Source organism: Biomphalaria glabrata, chromosome 6, assembly GCF_947242115.1.
Source record: "Biomphalaria glabrata chromosome 6, xgBioGlab47.1, whole genome shotgun sequence".
Classification (NCBI taxonomy): domain Eukaryota; kingdom Metazoa; phylum Mollusca; class Gastropoda; family Planorbidae; genus Biomphalaria; species Biomphalaria glabrata.
The window spans coordinates 23,824,296-23,849,260 of record NC_074716.1 but is presented as its reverse complement, the minus strand read 5'-3'; the positions used below and the strand labels follow the sequence as shown (position 1 = coordinate 23,849,260).

Here is a 24,965-nt window from a genome sequence, read left to right as displayed (position 1 = left end):
TAAATAATGTGCAAATAGCCAAAACAATATTAAATTGTAGCTAGGTAATGTGCACATTAACGGATTACGGGTTACAACAGCAACATATATAAAATAATTGCTATCAAGTCGCTATTAACATACTCAATGTGGTCACCGTGAATAGATAACTATTATTAAGAAATTTGAAAAGAATATTGCGAGTGATATGACTTAATCCTGCGCACTCCCAGGGGAGCATAGGGCCGCAACTACACCTCTCCACCGAGCTCGGTTCTGAGCAGCTTTCTTCATCTGCTCCCATGTCATTCCAGTACCCTCAGCTTCACTGATGACTAACCTCTTCCAGGTTTGCTTGGGTCTGCCCACTTTCCTCTTTCCTTGTGGGTTCCAGTCAAGTGCCTGCCTTGCAACATTGGTAGCTGGTTTTCGCAGGGTGTGTCCTATCCAGCTCCATCTTCGTTCTGTGATGTCTTGGGCTATGGGCTTTTGTCTAGTTCTCTCCCACAAATCGATAGCAGTTATCTTTTCTGGCCACCCAATTCCTAATATCCGGCGTAGGCATCTGTTAACAAAGGTCTGGAGCTTTTCCATATTTGTTTTAGTGACTCTCCAAGTTTCTGAACCGTATAAAAGGACATACTTAACGTTTGTATTATAGATTCGTACCTTGTTGTCTAGGGCATCTTTTAGGCGTTCCAATATTATCCTAGTTAAGACCTTGCTGAGGGTTGACAGTAACATGATTCCTCGTCAGTTGTTGCATTGAGTGAGGTCACCTTTTTTGGGTAATTTAATTAGGTAGCCCAGTTTCCAGATTTTAGGGACCTTTTCTTGCTCCCAAATTTTGCATAGCAGTGGATGCAGCATTTCAGCTGATATTTTGGGGTCTGCTTTTAAAGCCTCTACTGGTATACCATCTGGGCCTGGCCCTTTTCCCTTTTTTGCATTCTTGATGGCCTTGATGATCTCCCCTTTAGTAGGAGGACCTGTGTTAACATCTATTTCTTCTGCTGTTGGGGGTATGTCCGGAATAAATTCAGGAGGATGTCGGTTCAAAATTTCCTGAAAGTGTTCGGCCCATCTGTGATATGCAAGATTAAAAAGCGTAATAATAATAATAATAGACCTACTTACAGTTATATTGATGAGCTTTGCAAACTGTTTAAAATCATCCTGTAGGTCACAGGTCAAGTTTGATACAAAGCAATTCGCCCCAAAAGTTTGTTGAATGTACAGTTCAGCTCTGAGCAGGTTGTTTTTCGAACGAGCAGAACTGTACCATTCGGCTACAGCTATGTAATTTGTATTTGCTATCATTGCTGGGCATATCATATCTGCAGAACATAAGTATGCCACATTATTTTAAATGTATTTCATTATTTTAAAAAAATCTTTGGAAGAGAGGTGAAGTAGAAATTTTTTTTTTGGTTCAGAAGAAAATATGTTTAAATATAAAACAGTTTCAACAGCCCAACATCTTTTGGTTAGCCACAGCGTCTCTCTGTCTTTTTTCACTCTTCAATCATTTCTCAAACTCCCACTGTCTCTCACCTTATTTCTTTATCTCTTTATTTACTTGTTTACTCTCTCTCTCTTTCTCTGTCTTTCCATTTCTCTGTGACACAATATCTCTCTCTTTCTCTCCCGCCCCCCTTTTAAATAAGTATTGTCTTTTTTTCCCGTGAAATTATAACATTTAGGCCTATTCTGCTTTCAAATTAATTGCAACATGATTGATACTTCTATAGTTCAATTCATTCTCTACGTAAATTTGAACCGTTTTCATTGTTGCAACTACACTACTTAATTTGTAACCAAATGATTTTCCACAATATAAATAAAAGTTTTATGTCTAGAAAGATACAGTTTTCACTAAAAGTGTAGAGTGTGTTTGTAAAAATCTATTTTATTTATAATTTCAGAGAAAGTATCACACATGATCACAAATATTTTTATTATTACATATCTGTTATTTTTTTGTCTATGCAAATTGATTGCATAAGGCCTAGGCTATTTCTACATTAATTGTTGTTATTTTCCGAAATATTGAATAATTACTGCCCTCTGTACCAAGTATAAAATCTTTGAAAAAGAATTCGACCACATCCTAGTCTACAATGGCAAATGTGTTATTGTACCAAAAAATTCTTAACCAATCCCTTTAGACAGATTCAATTTATAACTACCTAAACTAACTACCTAAAATAAAAACAAATACATTCTGATGGTGATGGAATAATTTCTGGACAAAACATTTCTTACTTTACCTGCGTACACTTCCTGCCATTGTAGCAAGTAGACAAGGAAGAGGAAACCACAGAGTTTAGTCACAAAACTCATTTTACAACATTCTGATGAAATAAAAAACAAGTAACGTAATTTTATTTTTTTAAATCAGTTCCTTTTTGTATGAAGCTGGTGTTGTTCTATGAGTTCTCATTCTAATTATTTATTAATTTTCAAGAAACGCTAATGAGATTTTAATTTGCCCTCTTGTTTATAGTTTTATATTATTTCTCAGCTCTATCTCAATAATCAGGAGATCTGTATTTTAACTGTTTTTAAAGGTATTTATGTTTCGAAAGATAAAGATACGTATCTATATTCTGAATTCCTGTTTAGCATCAAAACAAAAAAATTAACACCAACATGCTTCACTCAAGAAATGCAAGTAGCCTAATTGTCATGGCCAAGGTAGTGTCCGAATAGTCTCTGACAACTAAGTCCAGCACCTGGCCTGCTCGTGTGATTTAAATACTAAGCCCGGCAAAACTGCTCTTACTAACAGGTGAAGGGGTGAAGGCGTATACCTGGCGTCACAAAACCGAAATCTTCGGGCAGATAGAGCTCTTCAGCCTAGTAAGGCAATTCATCTAGGAGAAGGGTACTCAGACTTCAACATCTCCCCCCCACCACGGCTGCCTTGCGTTACTAAGGGTTCAAGGGACAACCTCGAGGAAATTTCAGGAGTGAAGTGCCTTAGGCGTTGGGAGTATCAACATTTCCTCGGGCAACTTCTGCAACTGAGTTGGTGCCATATAGCTTTTACAGTGTTACAGTATTTAAACGTTTGCTTGCCCTACATATTCTTGTTCAGCTAGGAGAAACTACCTTTTTTTTTTTTTGCTGGTAGAGCCTAGGCGTATAGATTTTGTTGCAATGCTCAATTTGGACTTTTTTTGATCGATTTAATAGATGTATCGACATGCTACATTTGGTTGGTAGATTAGTAGTTTAATTTATCTTTTTTGGCGTTCATTTCTTCGATTTCTATTCTTATAGAACCATCTATGATAAAAAAAAACATTTTCTTTTCCTGTTCTTTAGAGCCATATTTGACGGTAACTAGTCATGTTTTTGATTCCTATTCTTAAAAAGCCACCTATGTACGCAAAAAGTCATATTTTAAATCCCTATTCTTAAAGAGCCATCTATGTACGCAAAAAGTCATATTTTAAATCCCTATTCTTAAAGAGCCATCTATGTACGCAAAAAGTCATATTTTAAATCCCTATTCTTAAAGAGCCATCTATGTACGCAAAAATCATATTTTAAATCCCTATTTTTAAAGAGCCATATTCATATTCGACAGAAAAAACAACAAAAAACAACATCTGTATATATAATTCTCAACGTTGGGGAAAAGTCATGGAAAGATAACTCTTTTATTTCTGCAAGTCGGACTAGAGTTACCCCACGTAACTTTCGTAATTCTCTATGTCATCCAACCACCCACACTCATAATCCTACGCCGCGTCGGCTCGTATTATCTAATCCTGTTCTTACACAGCCATATTCGGTCGCAAAAGGTAATATTTTCTATTCTTATTCTTATAGAGGCATATTCGAAGGCGAAAAGTCATGTTTACGACACTATTATTACTGAGCTATAGTCGACTTCAGTTGCGTAGCTAGGGTGGCTGAAAAGGGTTAAATCCCTCCGGCCCCCACTTGAGGAAGGCCCAAATGAGTGTCCGAAATTTGTTTTTTACATTATATATTATAATCCCATGTAATGATGTCAAATGTCTAAATGCAAGGGCCCCTAAAGAGGTCAACCCCCGGACCCCCAAATCCATAGTTACGTCAATGGTTGACGTCAAGCATCAACTAGACTGACATAACTTTGTACAAACTACAAAAGTTTGAAGCATTCGATTTACTGTTCACTGATTAGGATTGTATTTACATGGTATTGCTTTGTTTTCTTTTTAAAATTCTGTCATGTTGATACTATCATGTGTGCCTGGTGTAGATTACGTCTGCTTAAAACATGATAACCAATGTAAACTGATACAGTGTTTCAACATTAAGAAAAAAAAAACTTCTGACAGACGAACACTTAGTGAGGTTGTGACCAAGCGTCACATGAGGTTTGCGGGACATGTTCTACGACAAAATGAACTATGCATGCCAAGAGTTGCGATGTGACATGGAGGCCGATACGAGGAAAGCGAAAACAGGGACGTCCTATTATAACTTGGCGCCACACCTTCTTAGAGGACCCCAGAACAGTGGACACCAAGTGGGAGGAGGCCAATAACAAATCTTAATGAAGACAGCTAGCCGCCCAATGCGCCGAATGGCGCGGGAGGACCTAAGTCTAAGTAAGTCTGAAAGACAACTAGATCAAATTAAAAACAAGTAAAATATTTTAAAATAAAACCAAAAAAAAAAATCTTATATTGAGTGAAATTGTTGCAATTATTTTGTATTAATCATGTAATAAATTTGTAATAGATTGAGACCATCTATGCATTTTACGATCTTTTCTCTTTGCCACTTCTTGTGTAACTAAATAGGCCAATCCTTGATAGCTGCTGTCACAGGCTGGGCATCTCTTAATCACCAGACGCCGTTATACTTTCACCCTTCTTTCCACTACTGTTGTGTGGAATCTGTAATCCTTTATGCTCGCCCTCCATGTGGCTCTATCCAGTGCCTCTTTTTCCCAATTGTTCCCATATTTGGAAGAGCTTCATGTCGCGTTTGCATACATCCGTATACCTTCAAGGTGGACGACCAGTATCTTTCCTGCCTTCTGTTAGGTCACCATACAGAAAGTCTTGTAGAAGTCGAACTTGTGGCATGCTATGAACGTGACTAAGCCATGACATACCGGATGTCCTGGCACCCTGCTTTTCGTAAAACTTCATCATTGGTGATTTTATCTTGCTACCTTATTTAAAAAATCCGCCTTAGGCATCGGAGATGGAAGATATTTAACTTTTTTTTCCCCTGCCATGAGTTTCACTTCCGTATAGCAAAGTGCTCATCACACATGTCCCATAGACTAAGGCTTTGGTATTGTTAGTCAGCAAGGTATTGTCCCACTCTCTTTTCTGCAGCGTGACATGGTGCATATTGCCTTAGCTATCCTGTTGTTAATATCTTTATCCAGTAGAACATAGTTGGATATGTTAGATCTAGACTAACAATTATTAAATCTGTGCGATTGGAAATATTTTTCTTTACCACAATGTCATGCCTTTAGCGTTCTCAATGAGCTATTGTCAAATCACTAGTGAAGGGGTTTTGGGGGGTGGGGGGAGGAGGGTTTCCGAGCTGTCTTTTCAAAAGCAATTTAAAAAATAAAAAACAACTGTTGCTTGACTTGAATTTGTAATGGAGGACTCAAGCCTCCCTGAAGGGAAGTGAACATACTAACCACTGATATAGACAAGTCTTTTGAAAATAGAAAGTTTTATAGATATCTATTGTTAGTTTCAAATTTTAGGCGACGACCAAATTCTCCACACAAGGCTTATCTCCCTTTATAAAGTACTATTTTGATATAAAAACAAAATTAATTCATTAATTACGACTAATATTCATAAAAAAATTAATGAAAATGAGTGATTGTACAAAGTTTCAACTTGCTTGATTTGTGTACAACATTTGTATTAGACAGACAGAGTGAGTAGATATAAGTTTTGTTATAAAAATATTTTGAAATTTGAAGACTCGTATTTGTACAAACATATTATCACCCTTTTTTAAAGGTGTCGTTTGTTTACAGAGAATGTAATCTGACGTACTTTCTTCTGACCACATGTCATTTTAGATTTCATTTATTGCCTACACATTACATTATCAGAGAAATAAAATACAGTGACATAGTGAAATTAGAGAAAGTGTGCGGAGAAATGTGATGGCGATATAAGGCTACCTAAAAAAAAAACGTAAGAAACTAAAAAGATGAGGACTTAAAGAGATTTGAAAATGAATAAATTCAAGAGTGTCAAGGACGTTCTATTCAAAGGTCAATGTTGTCAACTAAATAATAAAAATCACTTTGGGCTACAAGAGAAAGAGCTTTGAAATTTAATTCAACTGCCCACCAATGTGTATGTACCTATTAAAACACCTAGAGTATCAACACCTCCTACATTCCGTCCAATAAATTGGACTGTAAAATGTCTAATGTTTGCGTAAGACAGTTAAGGCGTATGCTGACTGCGGGTATCTGAGTTCGATTTAAAATACTAAAGATACTTCACAAGATAAATAACACGAGAGCTGAGTAAGTTCAAGAACTAAAATAACTTAAAAGGAATCAAGTCTGAGTCATCCGTTCGTAGCTACATGTTACCAATGTAACTGTCCATTTTTTAAATATGTCACATTTTATGTCGCATTCAAGTTTGGTTCTGTGTGTCTGCTAGTTCTACTTTACAATACGAAGAACTGGAGGATGTGGCGGGCTGGGGTGAATGGCTGATGTATGTATTGGCTATAATAAAATTGTTACGTCCGGTTTCAGGTCTCATTTTCTAAGAAACTCTTATCTGAGGGAAGTTATCAAATGTCGTGGTCATATTATTGTCAGTAACATGGGCGTAGCCAGGGGGGGGTTCTTGGGGTTCAAACCCCCCCCGAAATGAAATCCCCCCCCCCCGCAGGGGGGGGGACGGAATTAAGTGACTGATTTTTGCTTTCATTTTGTTTATTTCAGGTGAGATTTTAATACTAAATCATCACTTACCACAGCACAGCCGAGGCAGTTTTGAGTTAAAAACCCTCTACCAGGGGGTTTTGAGTTTAAATCCCCCTACCAGGGGGTTTTGAGATTTTAAAAACCCCTATCAGGGGGTTTTGAGATACAAATCCCTCTACCAGGGGGCTTTGAGTTTAAAACCCCTACAGGGGGTTTTGAATTTTAAACCCCCTACCAGAGGTTTTTGCAGTTAAATCCCCCTCTTCTATAAAACAAAACAAAAAAAAATGCAAACAACAATCCCCAAATTCCAACAGCACAGTTGAGGAAGATTTTGATTTTAAAACCCCATCCAAAATTTACGATAACCCCATCTTCAATATAAAAAAAAGCAAATTACACACTCAAAATTCTATGAGCGTAGCCAAAGGGGTTTTGAGTTTAACCCCCCTCCCCCTTCCAGTTGGGGTTTGAAGCTAAAAAGTACCTCTTCAATAAAAAAAAAGCGTAGCCTAAGGGGTTTTGAGTTTAAATCCCCCTCCTCCAGATGGCTTTTTCTTTAAAGTTTAAAACCCTTCCAGATGGTTTTGAGTTTAAAATTCCCCTACAGAGCGTTTAGAGTTGAAAACCTCTCTCTTCAATATTATTTTAAAGCAAACTACAGTCACCAAATTCTATGATCGTAGCTAAATGGGGTTTTGAATTAAAAACAAAACAAAAAAAAACCCAGAGATTTTTTAGTTTAAAACCCCTCAACAGATGATTTGACGAAAAAACTTTCTTTTTCGATATAAAATCTAAAGCGAAATACAGGCATGTAATTCCAAGAGCGTAGTTAAGAAAGGTTACACATTTCTACCAGTGGCTTGGGCTTCATTAATTAAGTGTGAATAGTCTTCTGCCGAAATTGAAAATCATTAAATGTGTCTCAACAAAGATGGCTAAGACAGATTTTAGGAGTCAGTCATAGAGATCGGGTCTAAATCAAAGAAATCATATGCCGAACTGGGAGTCGAATCCTTAGTAAGGTTGTGACAGAGCGTCGCATGAGGTTTTGCGGGACATGTTTTCCGACAAAATGAATTACGCAAAATAAGAGTTGCGGAAACAGCTTGCCGGAAAATGCGCCGAACGGCGCGAGAGGGTTTAAGGTCAGTAAGAATAGCACATTAGGTTTTTGAAATAAAACTTTTTAATAGCAAGATAATGCACTGTAGATACCTCAGAATATGCAGTTTGTTATCTTTCAATACCAGAAATAGTGCTCGGCGGCGGGGCTTCGCCCCGCGCTGGGGGAGTGCTGCGAACTCCCCCAGACCCCCTTGCTAGCAAGGGCGGGGAGTCTACAATAAACAATAAACGTCTTCCGAAAGGGTCAGAATGTAATAAAGATTAATTATGTACACACACACACATATATATATATTTTTTTTTTGCGGAGGGGGGGGGAGGTCGGGGGGGGGGGAATCCCCCCCCCCCCAAAACCCTCCCCGAAAAAAAATCCTGGCTACGCCCATGGTCAGTAATATTTCAATCAAAACTTCGTTTCGGTGTTAGGATAAATAATAGAGTTGATACTGTTTCCCGAATGAACTACATTCGAAGAGAGACGAAAAGCAAACAGAACGACCCCAGAAGACAACGACCACAGCCACGAAAAAGACGCATTTTTTTCTTTAATCTCTAAATTTGATGTCAATATTTTCCTGTATGAAGTGGGGTGAATGTTTCTTCAGGCCGCACCGGCCGCCGATTGCGAGTTGACCCTTTTCTCAAAAATGGCTTCCGGGTGTCCGTGCATAAAAGGCGAAAAAACAAAACAAACGTAGACCTTTTCCGTTCCGCTGGTCGCTGCACGTTACTGGATCTACTTCTTGCACACTACAAATAGTGATTTACCTAACTTCACCTTACGTGATCTTGTATGGCAGCAAGTCTTTAGTCCCAAGAAAGAATTGAAAAGATTAAAATCTACCTACACGTGTCTTCCAATTATTCTATAGATCTGGATACCAATATCCAAGTCAAAGTAGGCTGGCTACAGCATTAGGATGAGAACAACAGTTGACTCGTGTCATATTGACCTCTTTGTATGTCAGAGAATAGAGAAAAGAAAAGTGTAAACAACAACAACAGAAACAAAAAAGGGCAGGTGACTTAAAGCAGACCACGAACTAGATGGATTTACATTTATGGGTTTGAGACTTTTCTAAATGAAAAGATGTGTTCACGCAGGTCATGGCACTTTGTGTATGTGTCCATAAAAGTCCCTGATTTAAATGGAAGGATTTCTCCCAGAAGCCGGGAAACTTCTACCCGCCATTCATAATCTAGCAGCAGACGATGAATTCCTTTAGACTTACAATAGTCCCATGATGACATACGTGTCTAACATTTATATGGCTTCACGGGCCGAAAGTGGTTAGGCACCACTGATTTAATCACATCTGTTTTAGTAGGGTTACGACTCTTTAAGCCACACCTGATTATCCTGATGAAACTATTAAAAAATCAAACAAAATCTTCAAATATAGAAACAAAATCTAATAAAATACCAAAAAAAAAAAAAGATAGATAAAGGCACATTCCTCGTTCCATATACTAGGACAAATTTGTACAGATGCTCTTTGTTCCCTAGTGCTATTATAGCATGGAATGGGTTGGAATCTCCCGAAATTATTAAAATCTTTTGAAAACATACAAATCTCCTGAAATATAGACAAAATTGTCATTTCGGGGTATCATTCAATATGGAAAACGTCAATAATAAGCGCGATAAAAAAAAAGGCATTTTGCAATACCCGTGATCTATGCAGGAAACATAATTCTTATGATATACTGTATGACTTTGTTACACGCAAGGCTTGTAAAGTAATTCTGTACATAATAAAGAATGAATAATATGCAAAGACGAATTTATTTTCTAATACAAACACTTAATTTTCACGTATTATCCGTATCCCTACCCAAAAAAGTCCCCGCGAAATCCGTTTCGCATAGGGCCACACAATAGTTAAGTCCGGCCCTGCTATTTAGTGACGGGTGAATACAGAGTAGATTACTTGTTCTCCCCTCCCTCTCTTTTTTTTTCGTCGCTTAAGTTACGTGGGGTAACGGTAGTCCGACTTGCAGAAATAAAAGAGTAATCTTTCCATGATTTATTGGTCACAATGGTAATGTCAGGCCCTACTATTTAGTAACGGGTGAATACTGCTTGTTCTTTACCCCCCCCCCCTTCTTTTTTTTTTTCGCCGCTTAAGTAACGTGGAGTAACTCTAGTCTGACTTGAGTCAGTATTCCTTCTATAGGTTTAGCCAGGATTTTTTTCGGAGGGGGGGGGCAGGCAAAAAAAATATATATACATATTATTAACTTATATATGTTTGCAATTAATCTTCATCTTTATTACATTCTGATCCTTCATTATTTCCGAAGATGTTTATTGTACCCTAGAATAGGTTCTTCCTGGAGTTAGTGGAAAAATCGTAGACTCTCCTCCCTTGCAAAATGCATATTCTGAGGTATCTACAGTGCATAATCCTACTATTAAAAAGTTTTATTTCAAAAACCGAATGCGCTTTTCTTACTGACTTAGATCCTCCCGCGTCGTTCGGCGCATAGGGTGGCAAGCTGTTTCCACAAAAAATCTGTCACTGGCAATGTCTGAAGCCTTCCCACCTGCTCTGAAGACCTCCATGAAAGTGTGGCGTGAAGTTGTACTAGGATGTCCCTGTTTGCGCTTTCCTCGTAATGACCTCCATGTCAACGTAACTCTTATTATGCGTAGTTCATTTTGTATGAGAACATGTCCGCAAACCTCATGCGACGCGCTATCACAACCTTACTAAAGGTTTGGCATTGGATTTCCTTGATTGAGACCCGATCTCTATTACTGACTCCTAAAATCTGTCTTAGCCATCTTTGTTGAGCTACATTTAGTCTTTTTCAATTTTGGCTGAAACTGCACTTTATTAATGGAGCCCAGCAACTGTTAGAAATGTGTAACCTCTCTTGGCTATGCTCTTGGAATTAGGTGACTGTAGTTGGCTTCAGATTTTATATCGAAAAGGAAGATTTATCGGCAAAATTATCTGTTGGGGAGTTTTAAACTAAAAAATCTCTGGAGTTTTTTTTAACAAATTCAAATCCCCATTTAGCTACGCTCATAGAATTTGTTTAGTGTAGTTTCCTTAAGGATCAATAAAGCAATCTTAGTCTTAGTCTTAAAATAATATTGAAGAGAGATGTTTTCAACCTCAAAACTCTCTGTAGGGGGATTTTAAAGTCAAAACAATCGGGAGGGGTTTTAAACTTTTGAAAAAGCCATCTGGAGGAGGGTGTTTTAACTCAAAACACCCCTTTGCATGGCAACGTTCAAAGAGTTTTAGTTTGTAATTTACTTTTTTTTTATATTGAGGTATTTTTTAGCTTCAAACCCCACCGAAGGGCGGTTTAAACCTAAAAGCCCTTTAGCTACGCTCAAACATTTTTGAGTGTGTAATTTGCGTTTTTTTTTTACATTAAAGAGGTATTTTTTAGCTTCAAATCCCACTGAAGGGGGTTTAAACTCAAAACCCCATTCGACTACACTCAGATAGAATTTTGAGTGTGTAATATGCTTTATTTTTTTTATTGAAAAGGTATTTTTAAGCTTCAAACCCCGCTGAAGGGGGTTTAGCATTTTGAGTATGTAATTATTTTTTTTTTATATATTGAAGAGATATTTTTTAGCTTCAAACCCCGCTGAAGGGGGGGGGGGTTAGCTCAAAACCCCTTTTGCTACGCTCATAGAATTTTGAGTGTGTAATTTGCTTTTTTTTTATATTGAAGAGGGGTTATGTCCTACATTTCGGAGGGGGATCAAAATCAAAATCTTCCTTAACTATGCTCTTGGAATTTTAGGATTGCCGTTTGCATTATTTTTTGTTTTGTTTTATAAAGAGAGGGGATTTAACTGCAAAACCCCCCTGGTAGAGGGTTTTAAACTCAAAATCCCCTTGGCTGTGCTGGGGCAAGTGATGGTTTAGTATTAAAATCTCACCTAAAATAAACAAAATGAAAGTAAAAAATCAGTCAATAAATTCCGACAGCCCCCCCTCCCCGACGGGAGGGGGGGGGGATCTCATTTCGGGGGGGGGGTGAGCCCCAAACCTCCCCCACGTGGCTACGACCATGATTCCTTCTATGTGATGTTGGTTTACTTAAGGAATCTGATCTTAGTGAAAACATAAACAAATTGATGGCTAAGAGGCATTAACCGCTTGGTTACTTACCTATCAAAGGAGCTCAAGTTTGACGCCCAACTCGATCTGAGCTGTCAGCGACCAAAGGTAGTATAGTGATTCTCCCCCCCCCCACACACACACAAAAGAGATTAGACCATAGCGGGCTGACCATGTTATAAAATGAACATTTAAAAATGGAATTTTTAAAAATATTGTAATAACTTAAGTGAGGCAACTCAACGAGGACATTTATTTACACTGAGACATGACAAACACAAAGGGGCATCTGCCTTGAGCACAGCATCTCCATATTGGCTCTCTCTTTGGGCGGAAATCGTTTGTCTCCTAATGTCAACATCCGACTTGTTTAGTCACAGATAGTGCGCACCTTCTTTCTGCACTATCTTGGATGGCGGTGCGCATGGCAAAGTCATAACATTGCCCCGGTCTTAGCACTTTTCGTCCCGAAAAGAAACACTGCAGCTGAGGTTTGACAGTTCAGGTGGAGGTCGATCAGTCGGAGCCACAGGCGGCAGGGAGCGTGTTCCCCACGAAGCCATCTGCATTGTTTTCCTCCAGTGCCGCTTTCTCTTTCTCCAGTTGACCAGGCTGTTGTTGCGACGATGACGTGGCCGTTTGCCACACAAAGAGATAGTGTCGAGCACTGTTTTCTTCAGCACAGCCGTTGATCTGACACGCTGTCTCAGCAGACCTTCCCGACAGACGCCTCTCAAGGGAGCTGCAGGTTCACATGCAGCCACGTTGCAAACAAAGTCCAATGTACCGCAGTCATCCTCAGACAACAGTCTTACGTCCAGAAGATAGGTCTCTTCAGGTTCAAGTGTAAAATGTCTTCCTCTTGACAGATCAGATTTAGAGTGGTTTCATTGACATTCATCTATGCCAATGTCGATGATGATGGTAGAAGTACATATGCCCTGTTGGTGGTTTTCTTGGCATCTAAATTCTATGTGTGGTGCGCCGCACGTACAGTTCATGCTAAACTTCTGGATGCATTTGTCAAGCTTCGAATTTCTCTCGTGAGCACCGACAGATAGGCAGAGGTCTTTAAGGTCCATAGCAACAGGCTTGAACGCAGACCCAACATTGTCTTGCTCCGTCCGGCTCATTGAGGTACTGGTAACAGGTACAACAGGAACAAACGCTTCAGGCACATAACAGACTTCAATTAAGGTACTGGTAACAGGTACAACAGGAACAAACGCTTCAGGCACGTAACAGTCTTCAGTTTCTTCATTTGTCTCTTTCCGTTCGATTCTGTACATCTCGTTGAGATCATCACAGCAATCGTTGTCACGTTTCTCGTCTTGAAAGTCACAACCACAAGACTTGCCCACAATACAGACACAGACGGCGCTCCAATTCCCAGCGTCTCCGTCACCACTGTTTGTGCAGCCACAGTCTTGACCACGCAACGTCTTTACCAACGAGTCTACAGGCAACTGCTCCTTTACCAACGAGTCTACTCGAGAAACCATTTTATCTACCTTTTTCCCCATACTGTTAATTTGTTCACACATTGCATCAATACCTTCATTTATCTTGCCAATAAGCTCGTAAACCTCCTCTCGTTGAGTTGCCTATAATCCCACTTCTGACACCAATTGTAATAACTTAAGTGAGGCAACTCAACGAGGACATAGACATTTATTTACATAGAGACAAACACAAAGGGGCATCTGCCTTGAGCACAGCATCTCCATATAGGCTCTCTCCTTGGGCGGAAATCGTTTGTTTAGTCACAGATAGTGCGCACCTTCTTTCTGCACTATCTTGGATGGCGGTGCGCATGGCAAAGTCATAACAATATGATGATAAATATTTTTTTTTCATGATAGTTGTAAATGACATTTAAAAAACGAAGTGAATTTTTAAAAACATTTTAGCAATAAATAAAAAGACATAAGCGTAAAAAACGTCCAGGATGAAGGAGTATAGAGTTCCCTGTTAGTATAGAGTTCCGTGTTATTATAGAGTTCCCTGTTAGTATAGAGTTCCCTGTTAGTATAGAGTTCCCTGTTAGACTTATTGTACATTTCATTTGTTTTTATTTATTTATTTTTTTGATAGAGCGACAAAATATCTAGCCTACGCATTTCTAAAAACAGAAAAAAAAAAACTGTAAACAAAACAAATGAAAAAGCGTGTACTTACGTTTACTGTATAGGTCCGTGAACTAGTTTAAATATTTATTACACATAGTTAAAAACTATTGGAAGACATGAACTACATAGCCGAAGTCTGACATTGGATATGTGTGAACCACTGACACGCCAGGCCGTGTTTTGAAACCCAAGTGTTCTACGACATAGTCGTTCCAACCCAAAGCACAACAATAAGAACCAGACGACCTTAATACCGTTTTATAGAACGTGATAGTTTTAAGACAGTGTTTCTCAAACTTTCACTAGTCACGTCCAACTCGACGAAAAAATTTACATTCGCGACCCTTCAGCCGGAAATGGGTTTTGGCGCCGAAAAAAAGGTCTTTCTGTATTGCGGAGCTGCAGAAATTCATTCTACATGTGTCTACAACGCACTATTGTTTTCCTAGAAAGAATGTAGCAGGTCAAATGAAAATAAAAAGAGAGTGGGTAGGACGGGCCGATACTGAATGCAGCAGAGTTTGTGCTTTTGTAAATAGTTTTTGTAGTCGTAAAATCATCCTAATGTTCAGCAAGAGGTCTAATACCTTCCAACGGGCCCGTTTTGTTCTCGCGAAGCCGATGGTACGTTATTTGGGAGAAATGTCATTGTTTTGACGTAAGAAGGACTGTAAGGGTGTAGGTTTCATTGGCGATGACGTATAGAAGTGTCTTCAAAAGATTAACGTTTTTAATAGATACCTTTTGCAAACACTTCAGGCGAAACAAGGTCTGAGAAGTTCAACTCCGAAGATGAAACATCGTTTAATTTAATAATTTAGTTTTTCAAACATTTGTAATAGTGTTCTTTTATTTGATTCATACTCAATCGTGGATTTATAACTACAATGAAAATACAGTACAAAACAGATATGTTGTCCATTAAAAAAACAACAACACTTTGCGCCACTTTTCTTAGCATGTCGCCTTTTTCTAATGGGGCGCCTGAGAGTTTGAGAAACGCTGCTGTTGGGTATTTGAAGTACAATGTGACAACAGAATGAGGACATGATGGCTGCCTTGAACAAGTTTGGTCGTTAACAATGTCTGAGCTTTTTATATCTGCAACCTGGAACAAGAACAATTCCATGTGTTGGCTTTACAAAACATGCATTGAAAATAGACAGATAGTCAAATGCCAAAAATAAAAACGCCCAAACATTGTAGTAAAAAAAAGGTAATAAAACTTAGCCTTTTGTACACAAATGACAGGTGTGCTCAGTTTGATATGCGAATAATAAATAGTACATGTGGATTTTTCTTAAGGATACAGGTTGTTCAAGTTTGATATACATTAAAGAATTAAATACAGAATTTTGAAGATACATTACTCTAAGGACATATATACTGAACAAGGTAATAGTGAACTTGGTTATTGTGAACCATTATTTAGTGAATACGACACTAGTGATCATGGGGAAGATGAAGGAGGTTCCCAGGGTGTTTATGACTCTATACAAACAGGGCTCAGCTCAAGTCAAATACATTTTAAAAATCTTGCTCTTAATCATCCATAATCTCTATTGTGTATTTATGGCAAGGGGGGAGTACCGTGGAGGTTTCAATGGCCGGAGGAAAACGCTCACGACTCCTCAGCGTGGTGCATCCGTGGAAACAGTCTCCCCGGGGAAGCAGGTTGAGAACGAGAGCGAGTATAGCCTCCAGTGGGCTACCACAAGTATGCGCTAGCGAGTATAGGCTCCAGTGGGCTACCACAAGTATGTTCTAGCGAGCATAGCCTCCAGTGGGCTACCACAAGTATGCTCTAGCGAGTATAGCCTCCAGTGGGCTACCACAAGTATGCTCTAGCGAGTATAGCCTCCAGTGGGCTACCACAAGTATGTTCTAGCGAGCATAGCCTCCAGTGGGCTACCACAAGTATGCGCTAGCGAGCATAGCCTCCAGTGGGCTACCACAAGTATGCGCTAGCGAGTATAGCCTCCAGTGGGCTACCACAAGTATGCTCTAGCGAGCATAGCCTCCAGTGGGCTACCACAAGTATGCGCTAGCGAGCATAGCCGCCAGTGGGCTACCACAAGTATGCTCTAGCGAGCATAGCCTCCAGTGGGCTACCACAAGTATGCGCTAGCGAGCATAGCCTCCAGTGGGCTACCACAAGTATGCGCTAGCGAGTATAGCCTCCAGTGGGCTACCACAAGTATGCTCTAGCGAGTATAGCCTCCAGTGGGCTACCACAAGTATGCGCTAGCGAGCATAGCCTCCAGTGGGCTACCACAAGTATGCTCTAGCGAGTATAGCCTCCAGTGGGCTACCACAAGTATGCGCTAGCGAGTATAGCCTCCAGTGGGCTACCACAAGTATGCGCTAGCGAGTATAGCCTCCAGTGGGCTACCACAAGTATGCGCTAGCGAGTATAGCCAGTGGGCTACCACAAGTATGCGCTAGCGAGCGTACATGCATAATGAGGACGGAAAAAAGGCTTGTTAACCCTTTCCAATACGTCGCAACCATACAGGCACTGAGGGTTCCTCCGCGGAACGCGATGGTACAGTATAGGAATATAAAGTGTGTCCCTTTGTAAGCTCGGCCTCCGGTCTCACATGAAATTGGAGAACCCTTTGCACTGGTTTATTTGGTTCAAGGGACGGTAACCCATAAACAAACGGATGTGTTTAAATAATCATCTTTATGATAGAGGCCTTCAAACAGAAAGGTCGGGTGGAGCGCATATCATCCTGGCCACGGGATAAAAGCCTTTCCGGGTCAAAGATTTATTTCATATCATTTTGGACAGTTCAACGATGTTTCTATGATTGTTATGTAGTAAGATTGCGTGTTTATATTGGTTGATGGTTTCTTTATAATCTTTGAGCCAGACTGATGAAAATAAGTGGATACCAATGAGGGCACGTCTGATGACTGTTGGGGTCAGAGACTGAAAGGTCAAAGGTCGTGTGTTTATTGTAGTCTTGAGTTTTCTTTTCATTATTTAACAACTGTTTGTTTTCTAAGGACTTCAAAGCTAGACATACAATCAATAAAAGTTATGTTATTTTTTTTTTAAAAATAAGTTTGTTTAAGTTTTATTTCCGACTTTGTAATAAGAAAGTAATACGCCAACAATGGTTTTATTGGACCCGGGATCTTACACTACAACAAATCGCCATGATAACCACAATGGTGTCTTTAATCAAAACAAAGACAAAAATAACTCGATTAAAATAAAAATAAGAAAATCCTTTTGTCCACATCTAGACACAGACACCTAATACATTCTTTTACTTTATGCAACTTTTTTTTTTTTTTTTTTTTGAAGTTTATTGGACGGAATGTTTTCTCTAACTTGAGATGTAAGTTCTGCATGGTTAGAACTTATGGAAGTAACAATCGAGAATCGAGATACTAAACTTAAAGACAGTTTAGTGTTCCTCCCTACGGGGGCAACGTGCTAGCCAGGTGAGAGAAAAGGTGGTCATTTTTTTTGTTTAAAAGTATTAGGCCTAATTAACGTATAAATTTTTTTTTACCAGTGCTTATAAACTGTGCACATAAATGAAAACTTACATATTTAAATTAAATAAATAATTGTATACCATTTTTACTTTAGGGCCCTGCAACAAGATCAGTTCGAAAAGTTCTTTTGAAGAGGATATTCCACTTTTCTTTGCTGTCTTTCTCAAAAAAAAAATTCTTTCGAGTAAGGTATCGCAGTTCCATTGAATTATTTTTATGTGAAAAATAGATCTGCTAGAAGACTTCTTGCTGAACACGACGATGATCTGATGTTGATTAGACCCTGTACAAACGTAAATGCCTTAATGCAGGCAAACTACGGACGCGGGCCATTTGGCCCGCCGAGAAGTTTCATCCGGCCCGTCACATGTTTTGTTTTCCCCATGAAAAACAAATGCAGTTGTTTTATACGAGTTGAAGCATTGTTAGTATTTAAAAGAAACATTTTCTATAACTGAAGAGTCTGTTTGCGTTCATTGTAGGGAGCAACAAAAGGGCCAGACATTTTTCCTTAAATTTGTGGTAGGTCTAGGAATTTTGAAAATACTTGCATCAAGAATATGTAATATTACGAAACATAGAGCTCCTAATTGAGGCGCGGTGGCTGAACAGTAAAGCCCTTGGCTTCCGAACCGGGATCCCGGGTTCGAACCTTGGTGAAGACTGGGAATTTTAATTTTGGGATCTTTGGGCGCCTCTGATTCCACCCAACTCTACTGGGTACCTGACATGAGTTGGGGGGCAAGTAAAGGTCGTTGAGCTGGCCCCCTGGTTGACATTGAGCCACAGAAACAGATGACCTTTACAGCATTTGCCTTATAGATCGCAAGCCCTGAAAGGGGAACTAGAGTTCCCAATATAAGAAAAATATCAGGAACTTGAATTGATAATTTAAACCAATTCTAGAATAATACTGTTTTCCTGCACTGCACCATACATCAAAACATCCTTTGTAAAACTGATTATAGACTATTGCACGAGTTCCTTAATTCTATGCAATCTGAACACTCCGATATACTTTACTATACGAAAGTAAAATGACAATCATTAATGCTGGTCGCAGAGTGTGATTTCGAGAGAGTTTGAGAATTTCCCAAATTTCATTTCTCATGCTTAAAGAATGTGTGCAAAACAACTTCATATAGTAATAAACTGACTAAAAAAATCAGTGTCAGCAATAGATTGACGACGCACTCTTGAGAATGCTTATTTGATCAAGAATACTATTAAACTACTCGCAGTTGTAAACAATAGATGGGATTAACATAATTTTCATCACCTTAATTTAATGCAAAATTTCTAATTTTTCAAATCTTTTCTTTTCGCTCCTAAAAAACGTTTTGTCCACCATCATTGCTCTAATGTTTCCACGTTTAAGTATCACCCCGCTCCACTGATTTCTAATTCAACTTTATATGACATGTGTTCTTTTTATTAGGAGACATAATGCGTTTTATAGTTAAGGAGATTGAATTTCTGGTTGTGATGTATGCTTTTAAAGTCATGTGGCCCGGGAGTAATTATGTCATGATTACACGACATAGTTTCTTGGAGGGGTCCCCGGTCAACATATCACACACATTGAATGGGGAAAAAAAGAAACTTTTAATTTTTTAGAGATTCACATTAACATTATCAAATTGATAATACAATCACATGTTTCAAAATAAATATCAGCACAATAAAAGTTGCTATTAGAAATAATTTTATGTTAAGCATTTAGAGTACTTTATGCAATAAAACAATTTTGTTTTGTATCCGATAGGCATTTAAGGTTTAAGGATTAAGGCATTTACGTTTGTACAGGGTCTAATCAACAAAAAGTTATTATTTTTTTTTATTAAATTGGAATAATGTTACATTCCTTGCACATGATTGTCTTTTAACAGTCTGTAAATATTTTTTCTGTTCATTCATAGCTCGATATCAAAAACATTACAATAAAATAAGTTTTGAATGTTCCCACAAAAAGTTAGGAAATGTAACGAAGTTTCTGTCACATGGTAAAACATTCTTGGTCAATGTAATCAACGACGTAACAAACAAATACACGCCAGGAAACTCAGAACATGTGCAGGACAAAGAAAAAAAAAGTAGATCCGCCTGTGTCCTGAATGCGAGGTGCCCAGAATGTTATCGACTTTTCAAAGCAATAATCGAATTTCACATCTATTTTCTTGTTCAAAGGAAATGAGCAGCTTGGACTACTAAGGAATGGGGGTGGGGTAGCTTCATAAAGCAACAAACAATAAACAACACTGTGTGTCTACAGAAGGAGATTTGGCTTCACTTAGTTGGCAGTTTTCTGGTTGTCCATGGTGAGAAGCAGTAAGTAGGACAAACATGTCCATGGTGAGAAGCAGTAAGTAGGACAAACATGTCCATGGTGAGAAGCAGTAAGTAGGACAAACATGTCCATGGTGAGAAGCAGTAAGTAGGACAAACATGTCCATGGTGAGAAGCAGTAAGTAGGACAAACATGTCCATGGTGAGAAGCAGTAAGTAGGACAAACATGTCCATGGTGAGAAGCAGTAAGTAGGACAAACATGTCCATGGTGAGAAGCAGTAAGTAGGACAAACATGTCCATGGTGAGAAGCAGTAAGTAGGACAAACATGTCCATGCAGTCTTTAGGCGTTCAGCTAACACAACTCTCTGGAGTTGCGGGGTTCAAACTCGAGCCATTTAGTTAGTTAGCCAATTATAAAGCAGGACGCCAGTTTAATGTCACAATGCAGGACTTCGATAGCTATATTTAGGATAACTAAATCAGTAAAATGTAAAAAAAAATACTGTAAACAACAACACAGCTTATATAAAGGAAACAGCTGCTCAATGAGCCTACTGCCATATCTAAACATTGCAAGATTTATTTGTATTTTCTATATAAAACAAAATTAATTAGCACTAACTAATTAGCTACTTGTTTTGTATTTTTTGATAGATTCCCGTGTTGTCATCGACCCTAAATTACTGTGTGCAAAGTTCCAACTTGATCCAAGAATGAGTGGTACACAAAACATGTAAAAATAAAAATGCTGCCAGACGGAGAGAGTTAAGATAAGCTTTGTACCACCAACAGACTCTGCCTTCAACTAATGTTTTGTATTTTGTTTAGTATTTTCTTCGGTTTAAGAAACTATTTGAGACCCACAATATACACAACATAATATCAATACACCATCAATCATTCAATGAGGCAATAGGCTTATGTCTGTGCTATTCATGTACATATTATATTAAGTTAACTACACTGTCAACATCAGCACTGACTTGCGTTTGTCTTTTAATGAACCATAACAGTTATTAAACAGATCGTTTATTGCATGAAACAATTTAACATAACAACAATGTAAATAAAAACTAATAATATCATGTGAAAGGCATGTATATAATATTCAGATTAAAATGATTAAACCAACGTCTCGGTTACAAATATATTTGTAACTAAAAGTGAAACATGAAAATAAAAGAGTTTATTTGAACAGCTGGTAAAATCTTAAATAGTTCACAAAACAATGGCACTATGAAGCAGCTGTACAAGAGGGGGCCCAGGTGATAGATCTGGAAGACCAGATTTAAAAAAAAGAGGCATTAAAGTTGTGGTTGAAATAAAAGAGGACAAAAAATAGTTTGCTTGTTATGCACTCAATTAGGGGAATTACTCATGCACAGAAATTAGTAGATAATTCTGAAAGTTATAATTAACAAATAATTCTAACATGTTATATCAAAAAAAGGTAAATCTTAATAGAAATTTAAAATTTTGTTGTTAATTATTTATTTAATAAAAGTAGCATATAATAATAAAACACATTACACATAATCACATTTTGAACACTATATTATAATAAACAAGCCCACAATATTAACAATGTTTTAAAATAATGCAATAATGATATGAATATATACATTTATAACAAACATTTTATTGGCACATTATTGAAACAAATTTGTCTGTATGACTGTAAGAACAATAAATTATATGACAAGGAAAATAACAAATTACAAATATTGTAATAACAATAAATTAAAATACAATGCAATATTGTAAGCATGTGGAAGGGAGCATACATTGTTCTTAGATAAGAGCATACATTTATACAAATTGTTCTTACTGTTTAAAATACTGTAACTTTGCTAAGAGATAAACATGAAATCTTAAAAAATAGTTTTGTGATAAGATAAAAGCTTCAAGTCGCTGTCTAAATTATAATGAAATAGTATATTAATATCCTTGATCAAATGCTTAAATGTGAGAATGGTATCCTGGGGAGAGGCTGTGGCCAGCATTTGGTCTGGGTATTACAAGTGGAGGAAGTTGTGGCCGTGATTTCTTTGGGTTATTGTGTTTGTAACTGTCCACCAAGGCACCCAGTTGCGGTGCCATAAAGATGTCCTCTTTTGTCTCAGGGATGGAGTCTCTGTCTTTAGACTTTTGAGTGGACTTGGCAAGAAGTTGTAGCTGCTTCCATCTTTCTTTAGCTCTAAGTTGGCTGTTTTCTGGCACCTTGAAGAGTAACAAAATAATAAGGTTTATATATGCAGTCCTAGCAAGGAGAGGGGGAGGGGGAACGTGTTGGGATAGGGAGTTTAGCATTGGAGGCTGAGGTGGATTTTGTACATTTGGACTCCTTTAGGAGCTTGGTATTGGGCCCAATTCCTTCTCCTCAGTCCTAGAAGTGAGTCTGAACAACAGCATATTCTAAGTAAGTAGACATCCTTAATGTTGTAAAGAAAAAGCAAACTTGTAAAATGAATGTCCTTCAGAATAATAAAGTTTGCTATAATTATTCTGATTTCTATTTTGTACTTGAATGGAATATGTCCTTTGAAAAAGACAACTATTAATATCATAGTAAAACATCTTAAAAAGAGGTTAATCATTTCTATAAAATCAATCCCTTTAAAATTAAATACATTTCAATTTACACTTTTTGATGTTACAATGATTTTTTTTTACTGAAGAAATCTTTTAAACCTTAGTCAAATGAAAACAACAAACCAAGTTAGGTTTTAAATAGGAATGACAGCTTTTTTAAAATCAGTAGTTGTTAGCCCTCCCATACTTTCTAGATTTTCTAATTTTAAAAATCTATATTGATGACAATATACATATAATATTAGTGATAATTATGGGGTAATGCCTTCAATTCTAAAGACTAAGGATGGATGCACTGTATCACAAATAAATAAGAAGAACAAATTAATATTTACAGAATTCTGTGGAAGTCGCCTAACTGCTTGCACATCTCCATAAACATGCTTTAATCTTTCTTTCTCAATCTGAAATTACAGTCAACAAAATCAATACATACTTCTTTGAACAAAAAATGTGTGCAGATATTTGCATATACATAATAAGTCTAGAAACTGCTTAAGATTTAGCTCAGAGCATTCAGCCCTTCATCACCATTTGCCACATTTAGCAAAATTAAACGAAAAACAACTCACTTCTGCATTTTCATCAAGACCTTGTTTTCTTCTTCTTGAACGAGCTTGCCAACTTTCTTTTGATCTAATAGAGTTGCCATCTATTTCTACAATCTGTTTTGATAAGATTTAAAGATCTACATAGTGTTACTTGGTAACTGATAATAATAATAATGTATTCGTAAACATGAAAGGTTTATTAACTTAAGAAAGACACAACTTTTTAATTGCCAAAAAGAACAGTTTTTATTTGAAAGTTACTGCTTTGGATTCAATAACACTTGCTTTTGATATTTACTTTGTCCTGTGGTACTGTAGTGGTGACACACATTTGATTTTAATTGTGTTGTACCTTTTAAAGTTCTTCATAAAAATACTTCACAATAAAGAAGCTGATTTCTGTAAGACACTTGCAATATTGACACAATGCTGTGGCAGCATACCACAATTTCATATGTTTGTTTTGTTTTACATAATTCCAATGTTGTTTCAGAATTGAAGATTATTTATATTCTAACTCAAGCCATCCACATGATAGCCTTGGGAAGGGCTCAAACTTGGGACATCAAATGGACAGTCCAGATTTCATACAATGATATTTGTAAATGTTGTACATGTTTCAGATGTTTCTTCAGAGTTCAAGACCAAACCTCCAACAGGATGACAGGGGATAGCAGCAGGCAGGCTATAAATCCAAGACCATCAAGATGACCAATCAACAGTTCAATGTGTATACTGCATGATCAGGCCACACATCAGCAAATCTAGGATACCAGGATGATAGGTTATCATTAACAGTACATCACTATCCATCTAGGATACTATGATGATAGGTTATCATAAACAGTACATCACTATCCATTTAGGATACCATGATGATATGTTATCATAAACAGTACATCAATATTCATCTATGATACCATGATGATAGGTTATCATAAACAGTACATCACTATCCATTTAGGATATCATGATGATATGTTATCATAAACAGTACATCACTATCCATTTAGGATACTATGATGATTGGTTATCATAAACAGTACACATCACTATCCATTTAGGATACCATGATGATAGGTTATCCTAAACAGTACATTAATATCCATCTATTATACTATGATGATATGTTATCATAAACAGTACATCAATATCCATCTATGATACTATGATGAGATGTTACCATAAACAGTACATCACTATCCATTTATGAAATGGTATGTAAAAACTTTTTTTTACATTCAGTATGTAATATATTAAATAAAATAATTTTACTCACTTGGTTATTACTTTTGAAATTCTCTAAATATTAAATAAAATAATTTTACTCACTTGGTTATTGCTTTTGAAATCATCTAAGTCCATCTCACTAAATGAAAACCCATAGTTTGGAAACACCATGGGATCAGAGTTTTTATAAGGAGTCCCAGCATATGCTAGGTCATAATTCATATAATTATCTTCCTTTATTGCCATGTTGGCAGCTTCAGTAGCATCTTGGCCTCTGGTAACTTCATTCTTGTTTCCATTTTTAGCATCTTTATAAACAGTGTTGCTTTCATTTTTAGCATCTTTATATACAGCATTTGGAAACAAAGGGTAGTCAAACACACCTTCACTTGTACTCTTTGTAGCTGGAATTAAAAAAGGTACAAGACATTGGCATTTTAGAACATTAAATATATACAAATAAAGGTATTAGTATTATTTTATCTTATAAAATACAAATGTACACATTAATTATATAGA

At 37.4% G+C, this 24,965-nt stretch overlaps 2 protein-coding genes and 1 long non-coding RNA gene across 14 annotated transcripts in view; 1 reads left to right on the top strand and 2 right to left on the bottom strand.

The window, feature by feature from the left end:
- Positions 1-14,508, bottom strand: part of LOC106060537 (protocadherin Fat 4-like) — a 79,977-nt gene extending 65,469 nt beyond the window's left edge. The window contains exons 1-3 of one of the 2 annotated variants that reach the window (XM_056032101.1): positions 14,320-14,508; positions 2,250-2,333; positions 1,117-1,316 (exon numbers count right to left, since the gene is read on the bottom strand). In XM_056032101.1, coding sequence (XP_055888076.1) covers positions 1,117-1,316; positions 2,250-2,322 — 273 coding nt within the window. In that variant the 5' untranslated portion in view covers positions 2,323-2,333; positions 14,320-14,508. The remainder of the gene's footprint in view (positions 1-1,116; positions 1,317-2,249; positions 2,334-14,319) is intronic. The other variant, XM_056032100.1, reaches the window with a different exon arrangement.
- Positions 14,509-15,504: 996 nt separating this feature from the next.
- Positions 15,505-24,550, top strand: LOC129926613 (uncharacterized). The gene is made up of 3 exons (XR_008778319.1): positions 15,505-15,665; positions 17,587-17,726; positions 23,840-24,550. It is a non-coding gene; the product is annotated as an uncharacterized LOC129926613 (long non-coding RNA).
- LOC106060536 (adhesion G-protein coupled receptor G6-like) overlaps positions 21,087-24,965 on the bottom strand; it is a 103,017-nt gene continuing 99,138 nt past the window's right edge. For all 11 annotated transcript variants that reach the window (XM_056031595.1, XM_056031591.1, XM_056031594.1 and 8 more), the window contains 4 exons: positions 24,549-24,850; positions 23,238-23,330; positions 23,001-23,069; positions 21,087-22,293 (listed from right to left, as the gene is read on the bottom strand). In XM_056031595.1, coding sequence (XP_055887570.1) covers positions 22,033-22,293; positions 23,001-23,069; positions 23,238-23,330; positions 24,549-24,850 — 725 coding nt within the window. In that variant the 3' untranslated portion in view covers positions 21,087-22,032. The remainder of the gene's footprint in view (positions 22,294-23,000; positions 23,070-23,237; positions 23,331-24,548; positions 24,851-24,965) is intronic.